The sequence below is a fragment of the Nannobrachium achirus genome (genome assembly GCF_963921795.1).
Source record: "Nannobrachium achirus genome assembly, chromosome: 18".
Classification (NCBI taxonomy): domain Eukaryota; kingdom Metazoa; phylum Chordata; class Actinopteri; order Myctophiformes; family Myctophidae; genus Nannobrachium; species Nannobrachium achirus.
In genome coordinates this window covers 45,202,803-45,225,460 of record NC_137825.1, presented here as the reverse complement: position 1 = coordinate 45,225,460, position 22,658 = coordinate 45,202,803, and the positions used below count along the sequence as shown (strand labels likewise).

The 22,658-nt window shown below is 40.2% G+C and overlaps 3 protein-coding genes across 3 annotated transcripts in view; 2 read left to right on the top strand and 1 right to left on the bottom strand.

The window, feature by feature from the left end:
* The window catches only part of LOC308302755 (cytohesin-3-like), a gene marked incomplete at its 5' end in the record, with an annotated part of 171,421 nt that overhangs the window by 53,264 nt on the left and 95,499 nt on the right, over window positions 1-22,658 (bottom strand). The gene's annotated exons all lie outside the window — the stretch shown is intronic.
* rac1a (Rac family small GTPase 1a) lies at window positions 7,099-12,980 on the top strand. Its single transcript, XM_080747798.1, has 6 exons — window positions 7,099-7,367; window positions 8,457-8,528; window positions 8,826-8,943; window positions 10,260-10,322; window positions 10,487-10,646; window positions 10,887-12,980. Exons 1-6 carry the CDS (start codon window positions 7,333-7,335, stop codon window positions 11,015-11,017), a joined length of 579 nt encoding a protein of 192 aa, XP_080603924.1. The 5' UTR covers window positions 7,099-7,332; the 3' UTR covers window positions 11,018-12,980.
* Window positions 17,472-22,498, top strand: crym (crystallin, mu). The gene is made up of 8 exons (XM_080747609.1): window positions 17,472-17,679; window positions 17,777-17,927; window positions 18,635-18,697; window positions 18,826-18,927; window positions 19,014-19,197; window positions 20,585-20,706; window positions 20,977-21,061; window positions 21,841-22,498. Exons 1-8 carry the CDS (start codon window positions 17,507-17,509, stop codon window positions 21,909-21,911), a joined length of 951 nt encoding a protein of 316 aa, XP_080603735.1. The 5' UTR covers window positions 17,472-17,506; the 3' UTR covers window positions 21,912-22,498.

Sequence of the window (22,658 nt, the reverse complement as noted above, 5' to 3'; positions counted from 1 at the left end):
ATGCCCCTGCTCTCTACTATGGCTGTAGGCCCGCAAGGGGTTTCTCATTGGACTAACTCCAATGAAGCCCAGCCTCTGTGACACACATGCCTGTGTTCCTCCTCATATCCCTGCTGTATCTCTCCATTCATATTTAATTCTCTGAAGTTTCTTTATACTCCTCCAGCAAATTACCACGCATGAGACCAGTTTTATCTGGCATATCTGTTGGCGGCAACTGAGGCATGTTATACACAAGCGATAGAACAACCCATGACCCATGGTGTTACAGTATAATGGGCTATATGTTGAGAGCCAACCGGATGTCATCTTTATGAGAAGAGAGTGATGTAGGCTTCTTCCAGATACCTCCATTGATCCAGTCAGTCCAAGGATGCTCTGGGACTTTCCGAAACTACTTAAGATCTATTCTAGTCATGTGATACAGCAATATATCTTGTTGCCATCAAACATGATTTTACACGCAGTGAGTGAGCCAAGACATTCCCAGCTGGACATCTCCTAAACAAATCAAAATAGTTTCTTGACACAGAGATAATCATTCTGAAACCAGACAGTTGGCACAGTGATTTTCCCCATTTTGGGATTTCTTTTTTTCTTCTTCAAACCTGGGCCAGCTTATTTCTGTGGTATGCAGTCCTACCAGGTGATCCACTGAGGTGCTCCCAGCTCAACACTTCTCCGTAGAATGTTTTTAGAAATAGGCAGGGGTTATGTTTAGATATTGTTGAGAATGTCCAATCCATACCACTATCTATTGAATAAAAGCATGTTTGATAATGCAACAGAGGAACTGATTGAATTATCGTTCTTCTCACCAGGCCTCATTCAGTTGTTTCAAGTTTGCTTTGGCTGTATTTAGTTCAAATTATGACACGAGTTATGTTTAAAGAATCCAATATCTGACATTCTGAAGCCCATATTGGTCATACCAAAAATGACATAACAATTACTATGGTTTCTTTATATGTACACATGGCATATATACATACTACGTTTCTAAGAAGTTCTTCTTCATCACGAGGAAACTATTAGGTACTGATAGAAACAGACCCACACACATTCCTTCTAATACAAACACGCGCACGCACGCGCACTGCATGCATACAAGCACACACGCATATACCCATCCTGTATCATGGTGTGTGTGTGTGTGTGTGTGTGTGCGTGCGTGCGTGCGTGCGTGCGTGCGTGAGTGCGTGCGTGCGTGCGTGCATGCGTGCGTGCATGCGTGTGCGTGCGTCTCAGAAAGGAAGACTACATACGCTTCCTTCACAGAGGGTTGGAGATTGAAGCAGGCAGAGAGAAGAGGGACATACAGTAGAGAGAGAGAGGTGGGGGTGGTGGGAGGTTGAGACATTCTTCTGGCCTGGGTCACTTATCATTCACTCATCATCAGTCATGTATTTTGTAGTCTGATGTGACTCACCGTGGATCTACCGATTCCATTCCGTCTGATCAAACGTGGTTGCACATGACTCATTGTTGATTCTCATAACGCTGCGCTCATCAGAGCATATTATCGACGGTCTTATGAATAGATGTGACTACTGGACACTTGATCCGCATCTCACTAATAAGACCCTTTCATGTGATGACAACCAACATACTGTATAATGCACATACAGTAGGCCTATATACATGCGCTGTGTACTGGACTGTACATCAATGCTGGACATTTACTGTACTGTATACTGTACATGAACTGTGACATCACCAAGCATATATCACATGTGATCTCAGAACGATATTGAGTGTTAATTGAACTCCAAGGATTTACTGTCCATTGTTCAGCAGTGTTTAATAAAACTATGGCGACAAATGTTCGTCGACTAGGAACTAAAAACTAAGATGACTAAAACTAAAAAAAATATAAATATAGGCCTACTGATCATTTTGTCAACAAATAAAAACTAGACTACAATGTTGGGGGAGGGGGGGGGGAGGGGGGACTAGTAGAGAAGAGATCAAGTAGAACTAAAAGACATGTCATTTTTGTAGATTGGCTATTTTCAGCCTGCAACCAAATGTAAAATCAGTCATTATGGCCTACCAAAACACATTTCATACAAAATCAACTGTAGATATAGTCAACTAAGATATTATTATATATTTATTTGACTAAAGCAAGACCTAAAACTAAAACATTTCATAAACTAAATATTACATTTTATCCAAAAGACCATGACTAAAACTAAATCAAGATTTGTTGTCAAAATTAACACTGGTCAACAGCTAACAGGCAACCACGAGGTTGACCTGAAAAATACATCAAACTGTCAAAGCACAAGACCTTCATATTAATAGACTAAATATGGTGTTTTTGAGAAAGTGAGTGGAAACAATTCATTGTTTGGGAAGAAAATGAACAGGGAAAACTATTAATTAATTTCTAATGTTGAGACAGTATTTCCTGGGCTGCTTTATTGCGTTGTGGTGCTGTGTTGACACAGCTGTGTAGAGCTTCACCACTGAAATAGGAGGTGTGTGTGTGTGTGTGTGTGTGTGTGCGTGCATGCGTGTGTGTGTTTACATACAGTATGTGCATTTGACGTGTGTTAGCTTATGTGCAACATCCAGCTTAGTGAGTGGATTTTATGGAAAGGAAAGGCCTCCGTGTGGAGCCAAATATTTTGGTTATTTGGTGCAGCTGTGAAATCAAAACTCACAGTTATAAAACCCATATTATTACAGTAGGTCAAGATATACCATGCAGTACCCACAGATGCCTTCCGTGTCCCAATGGCTAATGGCAGGCATGACACATAGAAATGTGCTGTATCATGTTACATTATGGTCATCTATTGATCACACAGCAAGTAGCGGTAAGTGCATCAACAGTACGGCCCCAGCTTCTGTTTTCTTTAAATAGGCCTACGGACGCTTTATATTAATATTAATATATTTAAAAGTTACATTAATGCAGAGGATTTTATTTACTGTGGGATTCCATCACTGATTCTCACACCTGTTTCTCACAGCATTTTATTATAGTGATTAGTGATCCTCAAACATTTTCATGTCGACAAGGACCCCCAAATTGATATATATTTGGCCATGGACTCCTATTTGAAAAGATAGGAGTAAATTATACCAAAATGTATAAGACTTTTTCAAGATTTCTCTAAATCTATCAAAAATAGCACATCTAGATCAGCTGTTTTTGAATATGCAAAGTATAAAATAGAGTTAAAGTGGTTGAACTGATTGTGGTGCTATTTTAGACCAATATTGCGGGCTATACCTCCTGGAATCCTTCAAGGACCCCTGGGAGTCCCCGGACTGCACTTTGAGAACCACTAGAACAACCACGACCATGGTCTGTATCAGTGGTGCTGCTGTTATGAAGTCCACATGCATGCATACGTTTGGCATGACTGAGATTCGACTCGTCAAGCTGACTGGTATGCATAATGTGTGGTCATTAAGTAGGCTACTGGTGATTATTCTGAGGATAATGATCCGGTTAAATGGTAGAGAGAGAGAGAGAGAGAGAGAGAGAGAGAGAGAGAGAGAAAGAGAGAGAGAGAGAGAGAGAGAGAGAGAGAGAGAGAGAGAGAGAGAGAGAGAGAGAGCAGAAACGGTCGTTCACAAATGCAGCTGAAATATTTATTCATACATCACTTTGTTTTTGGATAGAACAGCATCCTTCATGATCATCCTTCCTTTCGTTGTCAACATAAGAGCAGCTTCCAGGACTTGTCACAGTGTTGTGACAGATTGCATTCTTGGCTGTCTGGATTATCTGCTTCAACTTCAACTGCACTTTATTTGGCACATCCGACTTTACAAGTGTAAAAGAGTAGTGGAAATTATTTTGTATTCTAACCACCAAATTCAGCTACATAAATAAGTAGGTTGATAGAGGGACACATTTCAAATAATTCAAACAGATATAGATGTAAAATGTATGCTAAAGAAAGAAGAAAGGTAGAGTCTGATGACTGATCATTGTTGCAGTAGATATCAATCAGATATGAAAGAAGTGTGTTTATATTTACAATCATATATTACGTGATTGTACCTGTGTAATAGGAGACATGACTGTGTATTATGTGTTGTGGTTTTGTGTCCTACATGGCTGCTTGGTTCAAAAAGAATTTCCGGGGGGACAAATATAGCATCTATCTACAGCATACATGGGCAACTGGCGGCCCGGGGGCCACATTCACTTAATGCGGCCCACAGGTTAATATCTGAATACTCATATATTATCGATTTCAGCTGTTACAATTCCAAACATGACTTGCTTTAATTCCTTCAGTCTATATTAGTACCTTAATGACTATTATAGTAGTATTATTTTTTTAATTTTTTTATGTTCAATGTATTTGTATTCAAGTTCTTAAGGTAACATGAGTATATAATTAAATGTGTTTGAAATTAAATCAAAATGTTACATTTCAGGATTCCAATTTAAAAATAACAAAAAATAAGTCAGGATTCAATTTCAAAAGAAGCAAAAATAGCCGATCTACAAGCTCTAAACGCATCGCAGCGTGATGCGTTTTGAGCTTGTAGATCTGCTATTTTTGCTTCTTTTGTAGGAGATACTAGAATGCCAAAGTAGGACTTAGCAATATGCAATGCGGCCCTCTGGAGTGAAGGTGGAAATATAGTGGCCCTCGCCATCGTCAAAGTTGCCCACCCCTGATCTACAGTATCTATCTATGACTGACATGAAGACAGGGTTGAGTAGGTCGCTACTTAGTATGAAAACCTCCCGCTCATGTCTGTCTGTCGGTCTGTCTGTCTGTCTGTCTGTCTGTCTGTCTGTCTGTCTGTCCATCCGTCCGTCACTCTTCTGACATCACAATGCACCTCATCCCAGCTCTGACATCACAATGATGTTGCAAATGAATTCCGTCCTTGTCCCTTTTATGCCCATATGGATTGGACATCCCTGATGTCATCAATATTAAACCCCTGTGCGTCACAGTGTGTGACACCTCATCCCAGCTCATCCATATTTGGGAAAATATGTCCATATTTTGTCCACATTTTATCCAACTTAAACAACCAACCGCAACGCGAGTCACACTTGCAAAATAATTCCGTCCTTGTCCCTTTTATGCCCATATATGTAGATCCCTGATGTCATCAATATTAAGCCCATATTGGGAATGCCCATATATGGACGTCAGTCTCATGGGGTCTAGCATCAAACATCTATGATGTCAGTTAGATGTCAGTCATCTCCATTTTGGACACATTTTGTCCAACTTAAACAACCAACCAGGTCTGTGCATTAATAGTCTTTAAAAGACAAAGAAGCGTCTGCACACACTGTAGCCAAAGAAGTGCCAATATTTATTTTAGGATGCAGAGGGAAATATGATCTCATGTCAAAGCGCCAGTACTCACCCTTCAGTCTGCGCTCACCCAGGCACCCATGTGCACACGCCCTTAGGGCGTCTTACTGGTTTATGTTTTCCAATTGTTCCACTTTATGTTACGTTTGTGTTATATGTTATATGCATATTTGTGATATGTTATGTTTTGAGTTCTACTCTGACGATTCTGACCTACTCAGAATTTAATTGTGAAAAACTAAAACTCAGTAGAATCCTCATTGTAAATGCATCCATTTGTAATGCAAGAGTGTGTACAAATGTAACCTAATAATAATTATTATTTGATCCTGCAGAGGAAATACAGTTTCAGCTTCACCTAGCTGATTGCTCGTTGCTGGGTGGGGAGTTAGGGGTTGGGTGCTCAGGGACACCTCGATACATTATTGCCAGCATTCAAACTTGGTACTTTCTGTTTCCCAGGTCTTTACCCAGCTATGGATGCCCCATAAGGGCATGCTTTGGTCACAGATTTGGTCAGATTTGACAAATCTTCTTTATGTCATGTCAAGATCGGATCCTCTGGACTCCCCCATATCTTGTCTCACTGACTCTATAATGTCCCTGGCACAGCCAGCATTTAATGTTGATGCTATATCCTATTAATGAGTTGTTTATTCAAAACATCCTCCAATAACATAATCCTGAGCCAAGGTTAATGTGTATGCACACCTGTAGGGGTTAAAGGTGAGAAGAATGGTAACTATGGCAAAACGAATTAATTAACGGAGAAGCAAAGCCATTAGGCAAGTCTAGGACAGGTGCAAATCTTAATCCTCTGAGAGAGAGAGAGAGAGAGAGAGAGAGAGAGAGAGAGAGAGAGAGAGAGAGAGAGAGAGAGAGAGAGAGAGAGAGAGAGAGTTCCATATCATGCAACAAATCAACAAATCTTTAATGCCATGGGTGTGCTGCTCTCTGCTGGTCAAATGTTCAAATCTAAAGGATAATGTGGATTTGTTTTAACACTGGGATATTGTCCCAAATATTGTCGCCACTAGGTGGCAATTTTGGACTGACAATTCCACGGCGGAAATGACTTGCACGCTTCGGCGCTGCAGTTTCCGTCGTCCGAGGGCGTTTCAATCAAAAACTCCCATTGCCAGGAGGGACGTGGGCAACGCTCCCCTATGGCTACTTGGTAGTGAGGCAACCGCTATGCGCTATCAGAGTTTACACCGATTTCTTCCATAGTTTACGCACGCACGCACGCACGCACGCGCGCGCACACACACACACACACACACACACACACACACACACACACACACACACACACACACACACACTTCTTAATCAAACTTCTTAAACATTTGTGTTCTAATTTATGGAATTTCTTAGATTTTTCTTTTGATTATTCATGAAATTACTGATAATTACTGAATCATAGATTATTATTTTATCATGAAAGATGTTGCCTTTTGGGGTAATGTTTTTCTGAAAATGTTTTGAAATGCTAATAATTAAAAACAAAATGTAGGAAACAAAAAAGTAATAATTAAGGGACCCACAAAATGTGTCCGCGACGTACAAATGGGACTCCCGACCCACGGACCCACTGAACCAGTGATTTATCACATTGCTTTGAAATAATAATTGCTGTAAATGGAGCACAAGACGCAGTTGCCTGACAACCAAGCGCCCAATCACAAGGCGACCATCCTCCCGGGCCATGGGAAGGAGGGTGTGCTCTTTCAATCTGCTCCAGAGGGTTTTTTTTGGGTGGTGGCTGCTGCCTGTTTTACAAGTTTGGAATTCCACCAAGGTGCCGCTGACGGAGAGACGGGGACGACAGGAATATTTCACACAACAGCGCGCTTTAAACTCTTTTTTATCCGCAAGCCGAGGCCTTCTTGTCGCTTGTTGTTGCCCTCCTGTCCGGGGAAATAGATTCACGCCGACAAAAAGAGTGGTTTTAGTTGAGCTAAAGCTAACTGAGAAGGGGCTGTTAGTAGCTGGCTTGCTAGCGAGAGAGAGGCGTCCAATGCAGGCCATCAAGTGTGTGGTGGTGGGGGACGGGTAAGTTCAACTGTTGTTTATATCTGTGTGGAAATTAGAATGGCACTACTAACTACAACACTGAAATATATATGTGTATGTATAGGTAGAGAGAGAAACGTTTTCATTACATTTGAGTGCGCGCAATTGGGGGCATTGATTTGCTCCAATCTAGGGGACAATAATAGTTGTGTTGCGGCAAGCTAGTTAACATGCTAACGTTAACTATTGACAACTGTTGTGAATCCAGCTGGTCAGTCTCACAGCACACTGTTAGATCACTGCTTGCTTCCCAAAACACCCGGGACCCATGTGTGGGTCGTGGACTCATTATTATGGTCTCTTTACTACATTTTGTTTTGGATTATTTTAAAATAATAAAAAAAAAAAAATCATTTCCATGATTAAAACAATGCAATGATTTTGAAGTAATTTCAGGAATAAATAAAAGAAAGACACATCATAAATTAAAATAACAAATGTTTAAGAAGTCTGCTATTTTAACTAGGCAAACTCTTTGGGACTCTCGAGCTAGAAAGTTTGGGAACCACTGTGCTAGATTCTTAGCAATGTAGCTTTCCGCATTCCTTGCGTTTGGAAGGGTCACAAAGTGTCATTTGACAAGCATTTTACACATTCTCCCACTTAACCAAAGACAGATGTTATCTCACGTGTTGGCATCAACTCGTTAATTCAGTTAAAACAAATAAATGCCATTCATTTGCATTTATTTTAAGTTGACAAACATCACAACCATACAGGCTAAAATGTCACTTTTATTCCCAGTTCAGAGACTGGATAGTGGTCGTGGCAACATCATCACTAACATTGCGTTCCCCTCCCTATCACCCCTCCTCAATGCCCATAAATCTTCTTTATCTGTTTTTTTATCCCTTTCTGTCTCCTTGTTATGTACTGCGTATATTATTTATTTTAAGCTACTAGTACTCGGCCGTACCAGCCCTGACGAAAAAGCATAGTCATTTTGTATTTTAAAACAAAATGCCGGACGTCGAAAAATAATAATTAGGTTACCGTTGTTATCTGCAAGCTTCTGTGCTGTATCATTGTGTATTAGAAATAACATGTATTCCCTCTCTTCCCCCCCAGAGCGGTTGGTAAAACATGCCTGCTCATCAGCTACACCACCAATGCGTTCCCTGGGGAATACATCCCCACAGTGTAAGTAACACACACACACACACAGACCCTTGCTGGTTCTGAGAGCCCTCTTCTTGTGTTCAAGTACGTTTCTTGAACGGTTGTCCTCTGTGAATGACTGATGTAAGGAGTTAGTCAGCATGTGGAATGATGCCAGGTTTGAGCTTTTAGTGCTGGACTCCCGGCCTAGTCCCTACTGTCCCGCTTGAACGCCCTTTTTCATTTTTTCAGTCATCTGTGTTGAACCTCTGTTATTCATCAGCCCGAACGAAAAGACGGTTAGGAGTTTTTAACCTTTCCGTTTTCCTTCCCATGTAGCTTCGACAACTACTCTGCCAATGTAATGGTGGATGGAAAACCAGTCAACCTGGGCCTGTGGGATACAGCAGGACAGGAGGACTATGACAGGCTCAGACCACTGTCTTACCCACAGACGGTATTAACACGCATGCACACAAAAGATCTACACATGTACACAAAATACAAATAATAGTTGGTGTCTTGGACTCGCACAGAATCTATAGCATCCATTATCTCCCACAGACACAAACAAACACACCCTTTAATAATGGCTTCTTCCAGACCACTGTTTAGCATTGAACCAAACCAGCCAGACAATGCGCGAGCACCATTCGCTCGAGGCTGCCCCTTAATGGGAATGCCACTTTTCGATTTGCAACGGGGCATTGAACTGGACTTATTCATGAACCACAGTATATGATGGCTAAGCGACAGAGTCTATGGTGCACTCAGTGGAGAGTGGAGCCTTGTGTCCACAGCACCTATACAATGTCTAGAGGAAGTGAAAGGGGACTCTGTTCGCTTTCTTTGTCTTCACAACACTCTGAGCTCTGTGCTCTTTACCATCAGCCAGTGTGGCATACAGGGAAGTGAAAGGAGTCAGTCCCCATTTAGCGACTAGACTTGAGACGTTTTCAACCAAATTGTTGGGAATAGTTTTTGCTGTCATTTGCACTTTATTTGTGTGTGCAAGCAAAGACTAAATGCCATCTGGTGGTTTCAAAATCAACATGTTTACATGGCATTTTATGATGAGCTTCTTCAATGCTATGGCTTGAAAAATGTCATGTATGCTGCAACTATCAATTTTCGTAGCAATTATTCTGTCCATTACTTTTGTGGTTAATCGAGAAGTGTTTTATTCTCTTTTTAACAACAGCAAATCGATTAAGTTATACTTTGTCGCTCAGCTGTGTTGTGCAAAAATTGTGAAAATAGCGGGACTTGATTGAGATCTAAGTTAACTATTCACTAATTAATTTCATAACTGATGAAAATAACTGATCTACAAGCTCAAAATGGTTGCGTCGCGATGTGTTTTATTCGCTTTTTAACAACATAGCAAATCGATTAAGTTATACTTTGTCGCTCAGCTGTGTTGGACTTGATTGAGATCTAAGTTAACTATTCACTAATTAACTGATGAAAATAACTGATCTACAAGCTCAAAATGGTTGCGTTGCGATGTGTGCTGTTAGATCATCTATTTTCACCAGTTCTTTAAAAAAAATACATTTATTTGTCTTTTTGCCTATAATGACATGCCAAAAACAGGATCGATTATACATTTCTTTATCTATTAAATCTATTAGTTTGATTAGTTGCACCCCTAGAGTTTATCCAAAACATTGAATGATGTTCTCATGTCATTTAACAAAGATTCAGTCTTCTGTTAGCATTACTAACTAACTATCTTCTAATAACTGACGCCAATGTGTGGTTCTTCCACAGGATGTGTTCCTGATATGTTTCTCTCTAGTGAGTCCCGCCTCCTTTGAAAACGTCCGTGCCAAGGTGAGAATAGCTTTGCTTTTCATCAGTGTTCATATTCTGTGCATTTTGAAAAGGCATGCTTAGTTCTTCTTGGGTTTGGGGGTAAAATTCACTTGGCTTTCCACAGACATTATACTATCCATAGGCTCTAACTATGTCCTCTCTCTTAACTCGTCTGTCCCCAGTGGTACCCTGAGGTGAGACACCACTGCCCAAACACGCCCATTATCCTGGTGGGCACCAAGCTGGATCTGAGGGACGATAAGGACACCATTGAAAAGCTCAGAGAGAAGAAGCTGTCCCCTATCACCTACCCACAGGGCCTGGCCATGGCCAAAGAGATTGGTCCGTTCAAATTAATGCATTTCATTATGACTACATGCAATCTTTTTAATATTATTTAACACTTCATGTCATGTTTTACTTCATAACCTGTCATGTGTTTGTTTTGTAATTGGGCCTCTTGAAGTTTTTTTATATTGCAAATTTCCTTCAGGTTTGTCACCATTTTATTGGACTGCCAGCACTGTGCCTGAATCTTTCAATCAAAGTAAACATATTATTACCATTTATTTAACCCATTAGGAGCAGTGAAGTACCTGGAGTGCTCAGCCTTGACACAGCGCGGCCTTAAGACAGTTTTCGATGAAGCCATCAGGGCCGTCCTGTGCCCGCCACCCGTGAAGAGGAAGAAGAGGAAGTGCTTGCTGTTGTAAAGTGGTAGGCACATTTAACGGAGAGGAGAAAGTCCATGGCTTCAATCTGAGCTCGTCTATTCAGAAGAGGAAGGTTGACTGTTCAGTTACCTTGGGTCTCTAGTCAAGCCTCTAGTCTCTAATCCTTACTTCCCTAAATGCTCCTGATTGTCAAGCTCTTGAAAACATTGTTTAGGTTTAAGCGACACTAATAGATCTACCACCTCTGATAATTCAAGTGGATTTTGCTTACGTCTATACAATTTATTTCAGATCAACATGGTGAATTAAGTAGGGCCTTGGGGGGGCTAGTGTCTTAAGAGAAAGCGGGAGGATTCAACAAAAGCATATGCATTCATATGTCATTTTGTTTCTCTCGTATTTTAATAAGTACTACTTATTTTATTTTATTGTTTATCATAAAATGACCCTAGAATTAACTCTCCTACTCTTAAGAGAAAGAGGTCACCTTTCCCATGTCCCAACACGCTAAGAAATTCCTGCTGCCTTCGTAAAGTTTTAACTTTTTGTTTTGTTTCAAGATATTTTGAGGGGGTAGATTAAACTAAACACTCTTTCATTTCTTTCCCCATTTTTCTCGAGAGCCCATTTTGCTTTTGTTTACAAACTGTAGAGTTGAGGCGTTGCCAAAATTGCAGTTAACAGCCTTCGGTTTGTGGTCACTCCATGTACACTAAATGTATAAATGATATTGTTCCTTTGAGGGTTTTTTTGTTTTGTTCAGATATGACCATCATTTTGTGATCTTGAAAGAATGGTTTTAACCATCTGTGAAGATTTAATTTTTTAACAAACTCTAATATGGCTCTAAACAAGTGTTGTAGTAGTAGCTGCTAAGTCCTGTAATGGTTATTCCAGCAGAAGAAAAATCTAGAGCACAACCCATGCTTGTTGAAGTGCATTTTTGTCATCATCCAGCACAGTCGGAGCTATGGCTATACAGTAGTACACTAGATATTAAATGTGCAATGCCTATAATTTTATCTGTTAATCAGTGAAAAGCTTTGTAAACAAATCTTGACTATCTCTGTGCCCATCCTGTCTCATTCTGTTAAGGTGAAACATAGTATTTTACATTGAATGTCAGGTGTTGCGTTGGTGCGGAAGTCTAACGGTGAAATTCCTACTCAGAGCAAAGTCAAACTTAACAACTTCCTGGTTTCTGTTTCTGTACATACGTTTAATTACCAGAGATGAATGGATGCTGCAGCATCAGCCAGAGGTCTTTACACTCCTTTGTTATGTTGTAATGTTAAATGTTGCGTGATCCCGCATTTTCCATTCCTGTAAAGATTTGATCAACAGAGGCATGTCGTGTGTTTGGACAGCGGTTACCAGTGAAATATGAGGGACCCGCCAGTCACAGTCATGTTGGAGAACTGATGACACATGGAGAGGTTGAAATGTCACTTCTTCCATCATGGGAACACAAGAAATTACAGTGTCTTTCTCCTACTAAAGGGATGTGAAAGAGGTGGTTAACATCTATCATGGTGGCACATCCCTTGTAACCACTGGTAACCACTCTCTAACATTCCATGGCAGGCTTGGTTGGTAGCCGTGGCCATGTTTTAAGTTTCATACAAAACTCCAGTTTGAAGAATTCTGGTGTTGGTTACCTGGGCATTTAAGCCTTTTGACCCAATATACCAAGTCTCTTATTGCTATGATTCATGACAGTATGTAAATGTAACCATGCCATTTGTGACCACATCTATATGACTGTATTTCACTAAATCTATGAGCAAATGTATTATCATTCAGAGGTTGTAACTGACTACAATGTATTTGTCTGTTCCAGCATACTGTACTTAAAGCAGTGATATTCCCAAGTACATGTTTTTTTTTATAGTTTTGAAAAGAGCAGTGATCAAAATGCATATATGGTCTGAAGAACCATTGTAACTACTTTATTTTAGCAGTTTTTGGCACAATGAAAAGTACACACTTGATTTATCTTCTCGCTAAATGTGGTTTTATTTTGACATAATATAGTAGTAATCTGCTGATGTTTGTTTTTTTAAGCAAATAAATTCATTTAAAATTACTCTTGTTTCAAGTGTATAGTATGGTCTCAAAGGGTATACTTGAAACCAGTAGTGTTTTGTTATGGGTAAATAAAATGGGAGTAAGGCTCAGATTTTGACAACTAATCCATTTATCCAGAATGGGATACCACAATTCCATTCACTTTTGAAGCAGCACTAATCTCTCTAAATCACATCTTTATACTTAATCTTGCTTCTGTGTACTCTACAATAATGGAACCGATTTGAAGAATGTTTCAGCCACACACGTTACAGTGCCCAGAGGAAGTGCCAAGGTCTGCTGCTGGAGCCTGGCTGGGTGGGAAGCCATGAGGATCATCTGTGAGTAGCGACTTTAAGCAACGCTACGGCAACGGCAGATGACAACGGTAACCGAAATGATCAGTGCTCTATAGATCAACCTGCCGCTGTCGCAGCCGTCCCTACAACGGCAGAGGCCCGCTACTCTGAAACTCTGAAGTCAAGTACCCCCTTCCCCTGACTACAGCATTTTGCTTCTCCTGTACCCCTGCGTATCCCTAGGGGTACACGTACCCCCATTTGAGAAACGCTGTTCTAGAGATACATTGCACTTAAGATTTAGATTTTTTTATGGCATACAGCTCATGAATATCAAAAGTCCATATTTCAAAATGTTACAATATTACATGAGACCTCAAAACAAGGATTTATAATAGATAATTGTCAACCTTCTGAAGTCAGAGTTGCTTGAAGTCCAGTGGGATGTTTCCGCAGTCAGTTATGATTTGGGGTGCTAGGGCATCTGCTTTTTTTTACAAAAATATATATTTTTTTAGATGGCTCTGTATAGCGCCACCATGCAGGAGACCTGTGCTCAGAGGAGCACTTTTTCTAGTTATGTTTAAGTTCAACGGTAGTATCCTGTAGGAGTTCAGTTGTGAACAGATATTCAAGGGAATCCCTACTAAGCCAAAGTGTAGTAACTACAAACAAAAAAAGATTCTGAAAAATGGGTTTAAAAGTGTTTCAACTGGTCAGCCAAATCCTGTTTTTGAGGTAATTGTTTATCCCCCAATATCATGAAGTCTAATCTGGTTCCAGGTTGTCCATAGCAGTTTAACCACTTTAACCCTATTTTATACTTCGGCTATTCAGACTTTGTAAATTACTCTAAATGATTAAATTATAAATTGCTAATTTATTTGAATTAGCTAAATGTAAATTGGAAATTGCAGTTGTAAAGTAGGCTAGATAATTTAAAACTTTGATCATTTCAAACAGGCTGCATGGGTCAACTTACTTTTCACCCTGCCCCAGAAACCTTGGTGTTATTTTTACATTTGTAAAAGAAAAAAAAGAAGAAAACATGTGTTCCATTCTCACAGAAGCGTTCCATGCCCTGTGTATAGTGCTGTGAAAGACACACCTCATGAAAACGTGTTTAAACATTATGAAAACATTATACTCTCGATACTATTGGCAGCTAAATATTGTGTAAATTAACAAATAACTGTGTTCTCTATCCTTGTAGTAGTCCCTTAAATTGATTTGGACACATTTTTGACCAAAAGAGGAATGTTACACTGTATTTAATACTTAGGAGCATCATTTACCTGGTACCATAACATCTTTCTCACCCTTGAACTCCTTCAACTGTATGATGTTTGAAGGCTTTTAAGTTTTGTGCATGTATTTATTTGATTGGATTGGAACATTTTGGCTTCGACTTGACCCATTCTACAGTGTAGGCCTTTATTTATTTTGTTTTCAACCATTATTTTATGGATGTGTTAAATTTTAGGTCATTGTTGTGTTGAAATAGTCCACTAATTCAGCTTCAGCTTTTTGTATTTTCTGATACATGTATTCATGGATGGTTCTATGATGGTAATCTGTCTGGTTCAGAGGCTGCAACACAACTCTAAACCATACTTCCACCAGTGTTCACCATCATGCTTTTACATGCCTTTGCAAAATTGCAAAAATATTCTCCCATGAAATTTCTTGCACACTCCCGTATTGCTGCTAAAGTGGTACATGGTGCATGTAGGGTACCGTGTTATTTTATCTTGTTGTATATTATTGCACATATTTGGATCACCAACATTTCACTTCATTTACTTGAGAGAGAGACAAATTAATTTGACATTTAGGCCAAATAATAAATCGTTTAAGTAGGATAAGACAGGTGAAAATTAATTACTTTTGGCAAATTAAAACACACACAGATGTCACAGTTCCATGATATCTACCTCAGAGGACAAGTCAAACACAAGTGGTTAATCTCTAACTTTACAAGAATTGCTGGCTTTACTGGCATTCTGGTTACATTTTCAGATAAAAATGTTTGTCGAAGTCTGTTGTAGGACACACAGCAGCAGGGTTTCCCACAAACTTTGAAACAAGTTTAAATATTCATGACCTTGTGCTGAAATATATAAAGTGAAACTCCCTGTCTGCTGTGTAGTCAGACCAGGTGAGATTCAAAGATGAAGGCTGCTGTTACTCTGCTGGTGTTTCTGTTGTGTTTGTCTAGGACAGTGGTTCAGGGACAGGATGGAACGGTCACCCACGACCAGTTGGGTGGAGAATTCAGCCCCACCCCACTGACCCCAGACATCTGGATGGAACTTAGGGACTTGAGAGACATGGTAGTGGAGCAGAGGGTGGAGCTGAACTATGTGAAAGATGATCTGAGCAACGCCAACAGCAGAATTGCAACTTTAGAGACAGAGAATGCAGGTAACAAACCTTAATGGAAGGGGCTGCTGAAAATCACACGTGTTAGGTACACATATTTTCTTTTCTTGTTGATGTGTTGTCAGGCTCTGTTTATATCTACAATAGGCTATAAAAAACATAATTTAAATGGCATTTTTGATTCATGTATGTTTACACTTTACAGCATTAAAGAATGATGTGTTGGCCCTGGAAAGAGAGACCTCAGGTGAACGTGTATTGTTTTTAAATCTGAGCATTCTTTCTTTAACAGTCCAGTAACTTGAAACACAGATAAAATAATTACTTAGAATTAAAATGTTGTTCTTCTGTGTTCACAGATAGACCAAAGGTGGCTTTCTCTGCTGGACTTACAAACGCAGGAGCAGTAGGACCCTTCAATACTGAAATCACACTGGTTTTCAAAAACGTACTCACCAACATTGGCCAGGCCTACAACCCAATTACCGGTAGGCTACTGATCATTTTCACAAACGGAATCAATACTGTTCTCTGATGAAACCATGTCAGTTATATTTGTCTCTATATCAAATTCGAAAAAAGGTATGTGTTTTTCATATAGGTTTGGAATGTTTTCAAATGTTTATTTTAGTTATTGATTTGTATTTATATGTGTTTCGTGTTGAACGTTTTCAGGCAATCAGTAGTACCGTACAATCATCAACTATAGATGTTATTATAAATTGAATTATCCACTGAATCCAGCATCACTAATCTCAGCTTGTTCTCCTCTGATGCAGGTGTGTTTACAGCTCCGGTCAGAGGAGTATATTTCTTCAGATTCACTGTGGTGGAATCCCGCGGTCCTATCTGGGCGAGTGTGAAGCTGTACCATAACAGCAGGGTGATTCTCTTGAATGAGGAACTCTCTGATAAAGGTCCTTTTCACATATCTAATGCAATTACTGTAGAGCTACTTGAAGGCGATGTGGTCTTCATAGGTCTTCCTCCACGTTATGCAGCCTATGATAATGGTCAAAACCGCACCACATTCAGTGGTTTCCTGCTGTTTCCCATGTAAGCAGAATGTCACTGGAAAACACATATGCAGCATATGGACAATGAATAAATAATTAATAATGAATGAATGTCCATATCAAATAAAATAATCTATATCAACAGTTATTGTATCTGTCCAAAATATGTCAATATCCATTGAATGCCTGCTCTTATCAAGAAACAACAAAAGCAAATTGTAGTAAACAATACCATTTCTGATATTCTAACATTGTATTGTGAATCAGTAGCATTATTGCATATACATCTGAACTGATATTTCACATTCAACACTATTCCCATATTCTGCTGCAGTCTTAAAATTCACCCCTCATCCCTTGACACATTAGATATACAGTATGTTATTATTGGGGGGGGGGGGGGGGGGGGCTACTGTATTAATTTTAAATTTAAATTTTAGTCTAAATAATAAAACACCCATGATGAAGCAGTCATTAGAAATACATTTACTATGTAAACTAACTAGAGAGTGTTCACTTAAATAGCGGAATTTTAGTTTATGAATAACTGTTTGTTTCCATTGATATGTGAAACTCATTAGTCCAGTTGCCTGTGAACCCCGGAGTTTAGAGTTGGATCGACGCAGGCGGGCCTACCGGTCCTACACATTCTAGGTTGGGCTAATATTTCACAAGAATCAGCCGACCTTTGGAGTCGACAGACACACAGAAGCGCTGTAAACGGCTCTGATTAATCTCAGTCTGCACTCTGCGGCGGGGCAGCCATGGCTGACACTGACAGTCCTGTTTTTATCGGGCAAGCTGAAGTTGAAAGCTTGTTGCACTACAAAGATCTCGTTCCTCGTCTGGAGGTGGCTTTGGGGAAGTTCTCCAAAAGGGACCGTGCATTGGTGATCCAGCCTGTACGCAGCACTGTTCCTCTACAGAAATATAATGGGTAAGTTATTCCAGTTTAAAAGCGACACACAACATTGTTAATGCAGTTGCATGGCAAAAACATACTGATTTGCATGCATTAAATAACTGGTTGACAGATTTTTGGGGCTGATGCCTGCATACATGGAGCAGGAAGGAATCTTGTGCACAAAGATGGTGTGCTTTTACAGTCGGCCAGTCGGGTCTACTTTGCCATCCACACAGTCAACTGTACTCGTGTTTGATGCAGAACATGGGAATGTAAAAGCTGTGAGTATGATGATGGATCATGGATGAAACCATTTTTAACACGATAATATGATGAAAGCACGAATTCTGATGCACCAACGAATACATAGCCTGCCCTTATCTATAACAATGTTGTTACAGTAATTCAGTTTGTATAACTACTGCAAGGGTTTGGGGTTAACGCTTAATCGGTTAGGATAAATAATTGTATGTTATAGGGATAGTCGTGTGTATATAAAGTTAATTGCTGGATATAAAATGTTCATTTGCCAATTTTCTGCTGTTGACCCAGTAATAACAACAAAGTCAAAGCAGATCACATGACATGGTTAAGTTGATGTAGCCTAGTTGCACGAGCAAGTATACTTGACAGAGATGTAGACACAAGACACTGCTAGTGCTGCTAATGACTGACTATCCCTCTAGATTGCTCACACTGTCACACATATTGCCCATACAAGCTCATCAGGCCTCTAGCCATATAATGGGTTGTTTGATTGATCAAATAAGAAATATAGTCTACCTGGCCTATACCTTACAGTCTACCTAGATACAATTAGGAATTTAGCAGATGCTCTTATTCAGAGCAAGTGTGATAACACATTAAACATTTATATTTTTGATACATGCATACTGATATTGTGCATATTATTATTTGGTCGCTAATAATGTAGGTATTTGCATAAATGCCACCCTCATGAAATCTTACAGTGTCTATCCATCTGCAGGTTATCAATGGAGAAGTTATCACTGCCATGAGGACAGCAGCAGTTTCGGCCATCTCTGCCAAAGTAAACTATAATGAACTACCGTTTATTAAACATACCCTCCCAGTATCTTTGTATGCATGTGATAATGGCCGTCCCTGCTTTACCTCTGCACGTCGGTAACATTTGGAAATGTACACATTCTTTTGCAGTTACTGATGCCATTTGGAGCTTCGGTGCTCACCATCCTAGGAACAGGCTGTCAGGCCATCAGCCACTACAGGGTCTTCACAGAGCTCTTTACTTTTAAAGAGGTACGGTTACGGAAAACACAGCCGAGGCACAAACATGGGCTGGATATGCACCGTACTACAGTGACTATTTGACGACTTCTCCATAGGTGCGCATCTGGAACATAAGAAGGGAGAGTGCAGAGAGGTTCAGGAGGTCTGTCGGTGGGCCTGTGACTGTGTGTGACACAGTGGAGGAGGCAGTTGGGGGAGCAGATGTCATAGTAACCGTAACCCTCGCCACTGAGCCTGTCCTTTTTGGTCGGTGGGTCAAACCAGGAGCCCATGTGGCAGGTGAGAATGAATCCTTTCATCACAGGGGTTGACACTGAGGTCAAAGAGGCACTTGCCCATCGGACAATTACAGGTCAAATTCTACTTGCCCAAAGGTCATGCCCACTTACCCAAAAAGTAAATCAAATTCATGTTAAATCCAATCGATAACAGCCAAGTGACGACAGTCACTTACTTGTAAAACAGTTCCAATATTTGTTCTTAATGAGTAACCAATTGACCTGTAAGAGATTTTTAATGAATATGGTAGCTTCCCCATTCAAACACACTTGCTCATCGGGCAACCTGAAAGCAAACTCCACATGCCCAAACGTTTTATTTACTTGCCACAGGCAGTCAGGCAACCATTAGTGTCAACCCCTGCATCACATATTGTATGTATGCTTTCACAAACACACGTACAACATGCATGTGCGCTTGCTTGTGCAACCTACTGAATTTCAGCCTGGGTCAGCCCTGCGGGAAATAAAAAATCTACCACTCATCCAAAGGGGAATCGCCCTTGGAAAAGGAAGATATTTACCATTGCAGGGTTTCACTCTCTCTCCCCATGTAGGAAGGGAAAGTTAGCCGAGCGTTAGACCAATCTGGGAACTAGATCTAAATCAATATCTTTCTTCACAAATGTGTTCATAAAGGTGTCTACTATCACCTCTGAACTTTCTCAATCACAACTCCCTTGGGGAACTTTGTGGGAGCCAATCAAAGCGTATGATGTGTGTAATAAGGGTATTTTGGGGCTGCTGAATCCATTCCAACCATTAGTTATCAGTAAAAATTACTCCTTGGCCATAATATAGGCCACGAGACATATAATATTGGCAATAAAAAAAATTTGGTTGGAGTAGGGTTTGAAAACTTTGAATTCATGAAAACTATTCACAATCAGGTGGGTAAGCAGACTAAGCACACATCATGACACAAGATAACATGATACAATCTGACAAGGAACACTCAAACACAGGGTTTAAAACATAGGGACTAACAGGACACAGGTGAACTTGAATGACATGATTGGCTAAGCCAATTAAGCCTATTTTATGGCCAAGGAGTCATTTAAACTGAAAACTAGTGGTTGGAATGGATTCAGCAGCCCAAACATACCATAATTACACACCCCATATGCTCATATTGGCCATTTTTTTCATTTTATCCCCTTTAATCCCAGGCCCGGGTATCCCGATACCCCCAACTTTGATTGGCTCCCACAAAGTTCCCCAAGGGAGTTGTGATTGAGAAAGTTCAGAGGTGATAGTAGACACTTTTATGAACACATTTGTGAAGAAAGATATTGATTTAGATTTAGTTCCCAGATTGGTCTAACTCTCGGCTAACTTTCCCTTACTAATGGCTGAATGATCCTATTCCCTTCACTCTGTCTGGACAGCTGTGGGAGCCTGCAGTGCAGGCTGGAGGGAACTGGACGATGAGTTGATGCGGGGGGCAGTGGTGTACGTGGACAGTAAAGAGGGGGCGGTGGCTGAGTCTGGAGATGTCATCCTCTCTGGGGTGAGGATTGTTTATATGTTTTGTTATTCAAATGTATTGAATGAAAAATGAACCATATAATATCACCATATAAAAAAGAGCAAAAAAAGTGTCAGTGTTATTTAAGGTTGTTGTTTGGTTTTTTTTACCAAAAAAACTCTTCTGTTGATGTGCTTGTTATGTCTTTTTTATGGAGTATTTGAATGAAAGAGAAGAAAGGGTCAAAAATATAAAAGAGAAAGAAAAGTGTGATGTGCATTAAGAGGTATTTTGTTTATTGTGTGTACACAGGCTGAGGTGTTTGCAGAGCTTGGAGAGGTTCTTAATGGAACTAGACCTGCCCACAGAGAGAGGACAACTGTATTCAAATCCCTTGGTGAGATATTTATTTTACTCCACCCCAGTGGCTTGTCCTTCCAATTGCACCTTCCCTTGTACAGTTAAAGCTATACTGTGTAAGTTCAACTAGTGGTCAGTAGCGGTATTGCTTTTTTCGGCCGTTTTTCGGCCGGAGTCGTCGCGGACCACCGCCGCGGACCACCAGAGCGACGCCGCAAACCACCGCGACCGATAGTAATCCGTGGAGGGGTAGAACGCATGGTAGAACGTAATTTTCTGGCCAGGATTTGTGGATTAAGAGGTTAAAATCCTTCACCATGGTAAACACTGTAGCCAAGCGGAGGCGCTTCCTGGAGACCAGAGCAGATAAGCTGTGATTGGCCGGTAGTGTACCATGTGTGCATGATCGGCGATGTGATTGGGCAACGTATACACAACGTATACAGATGATGCAGATTACGTCATTTTGGCGCGAAATCCGGTCCACGGCCAGGATCATAGAAAACATATAAAGAGAAGGCTTCAGAAGCTGAAAATAACGGAGTGGGTGTTCTAAAACTTTAGCGATTTAACAGTTAGGACAATTTTAAGATTTGTTTTATAAAAAAAGTTACATGGTACAACTTTAAGTTTCAGTGAGAATAGAAGATCTGTGCAAAGTGTGCATCAGCTATTTTCTGTGATTTGGTGTAGAAGGAAAAAAGGAGGGGACCAAGTACAGACCCCTGGGGGACCCTGGTTAATTAGGTTCTGTATATAGGGTTTTAAGTCTAAATCGCATTGTCTCTTCTATCTTCTTTTTTTCTTGTACAAAAGGGATGGCAGTGGAGGATGCAGTGTCAGCAAAGCTGGTGCTGGACCAATGGAAGAACAAAGCAAAACTTTGAAAGAGTCAGCCAACATCATTGAGTGGCTTTGGGTATTTGGTTTTTGTCAAGAGTTAGGGTGCCCTCAGACCAAAATACCTATGAGAGTGGAATCCGCGTTCTGCCAATGCATTTCAATGATAAGGGAGTGTTTTTTGCAGAAATCCTCTGCTGGCATGAAACCGCTTCACTCTCATTGAAATGCATTGGCGGAACGCGGATTCCACTCTCATAGGTATTTTGGTCTGAGGGCCCTTAGACATTAGATTGAAATTGTTCCTTTTTCTCATGAATGTCAAGGAAACATTCAAGGTGAAAATAATCTAGTTGGTCCAGATTTGAATATTGGTACCAGCCTTCAAGTTGTTTCACTGCAGTCAGCAGTTCATATCAAATGTGTAGTTACATTCCTCAACTCTGGTTTAGTTATTATAAACAAAGTAAAAGGATCTGTTGAGAGAAGTACTTCAAAAGTTAATGGAATTTATCCTATTCTTAATGTATTTAAGATGGGAGATTCTTCACTGGGGCCAAAGGTACAGTATTCCCCCTTGTGGTCAGAACTGAAATGGCATGTCAATGTGGAAATAAATTGCAACTTTACAGTATTCTACACCAAATGCAATTAATATGCTCATTGGTGTTGTATTCATATCAAAGTGGATTTTCTTAAGATAGTCCAGTACCATTTATCTGCAATTGTCTCCTTGTTCATGTATTTTAACGACAAGTTAGTAACATTTTAACCACTGGTTAACAGTATATAGC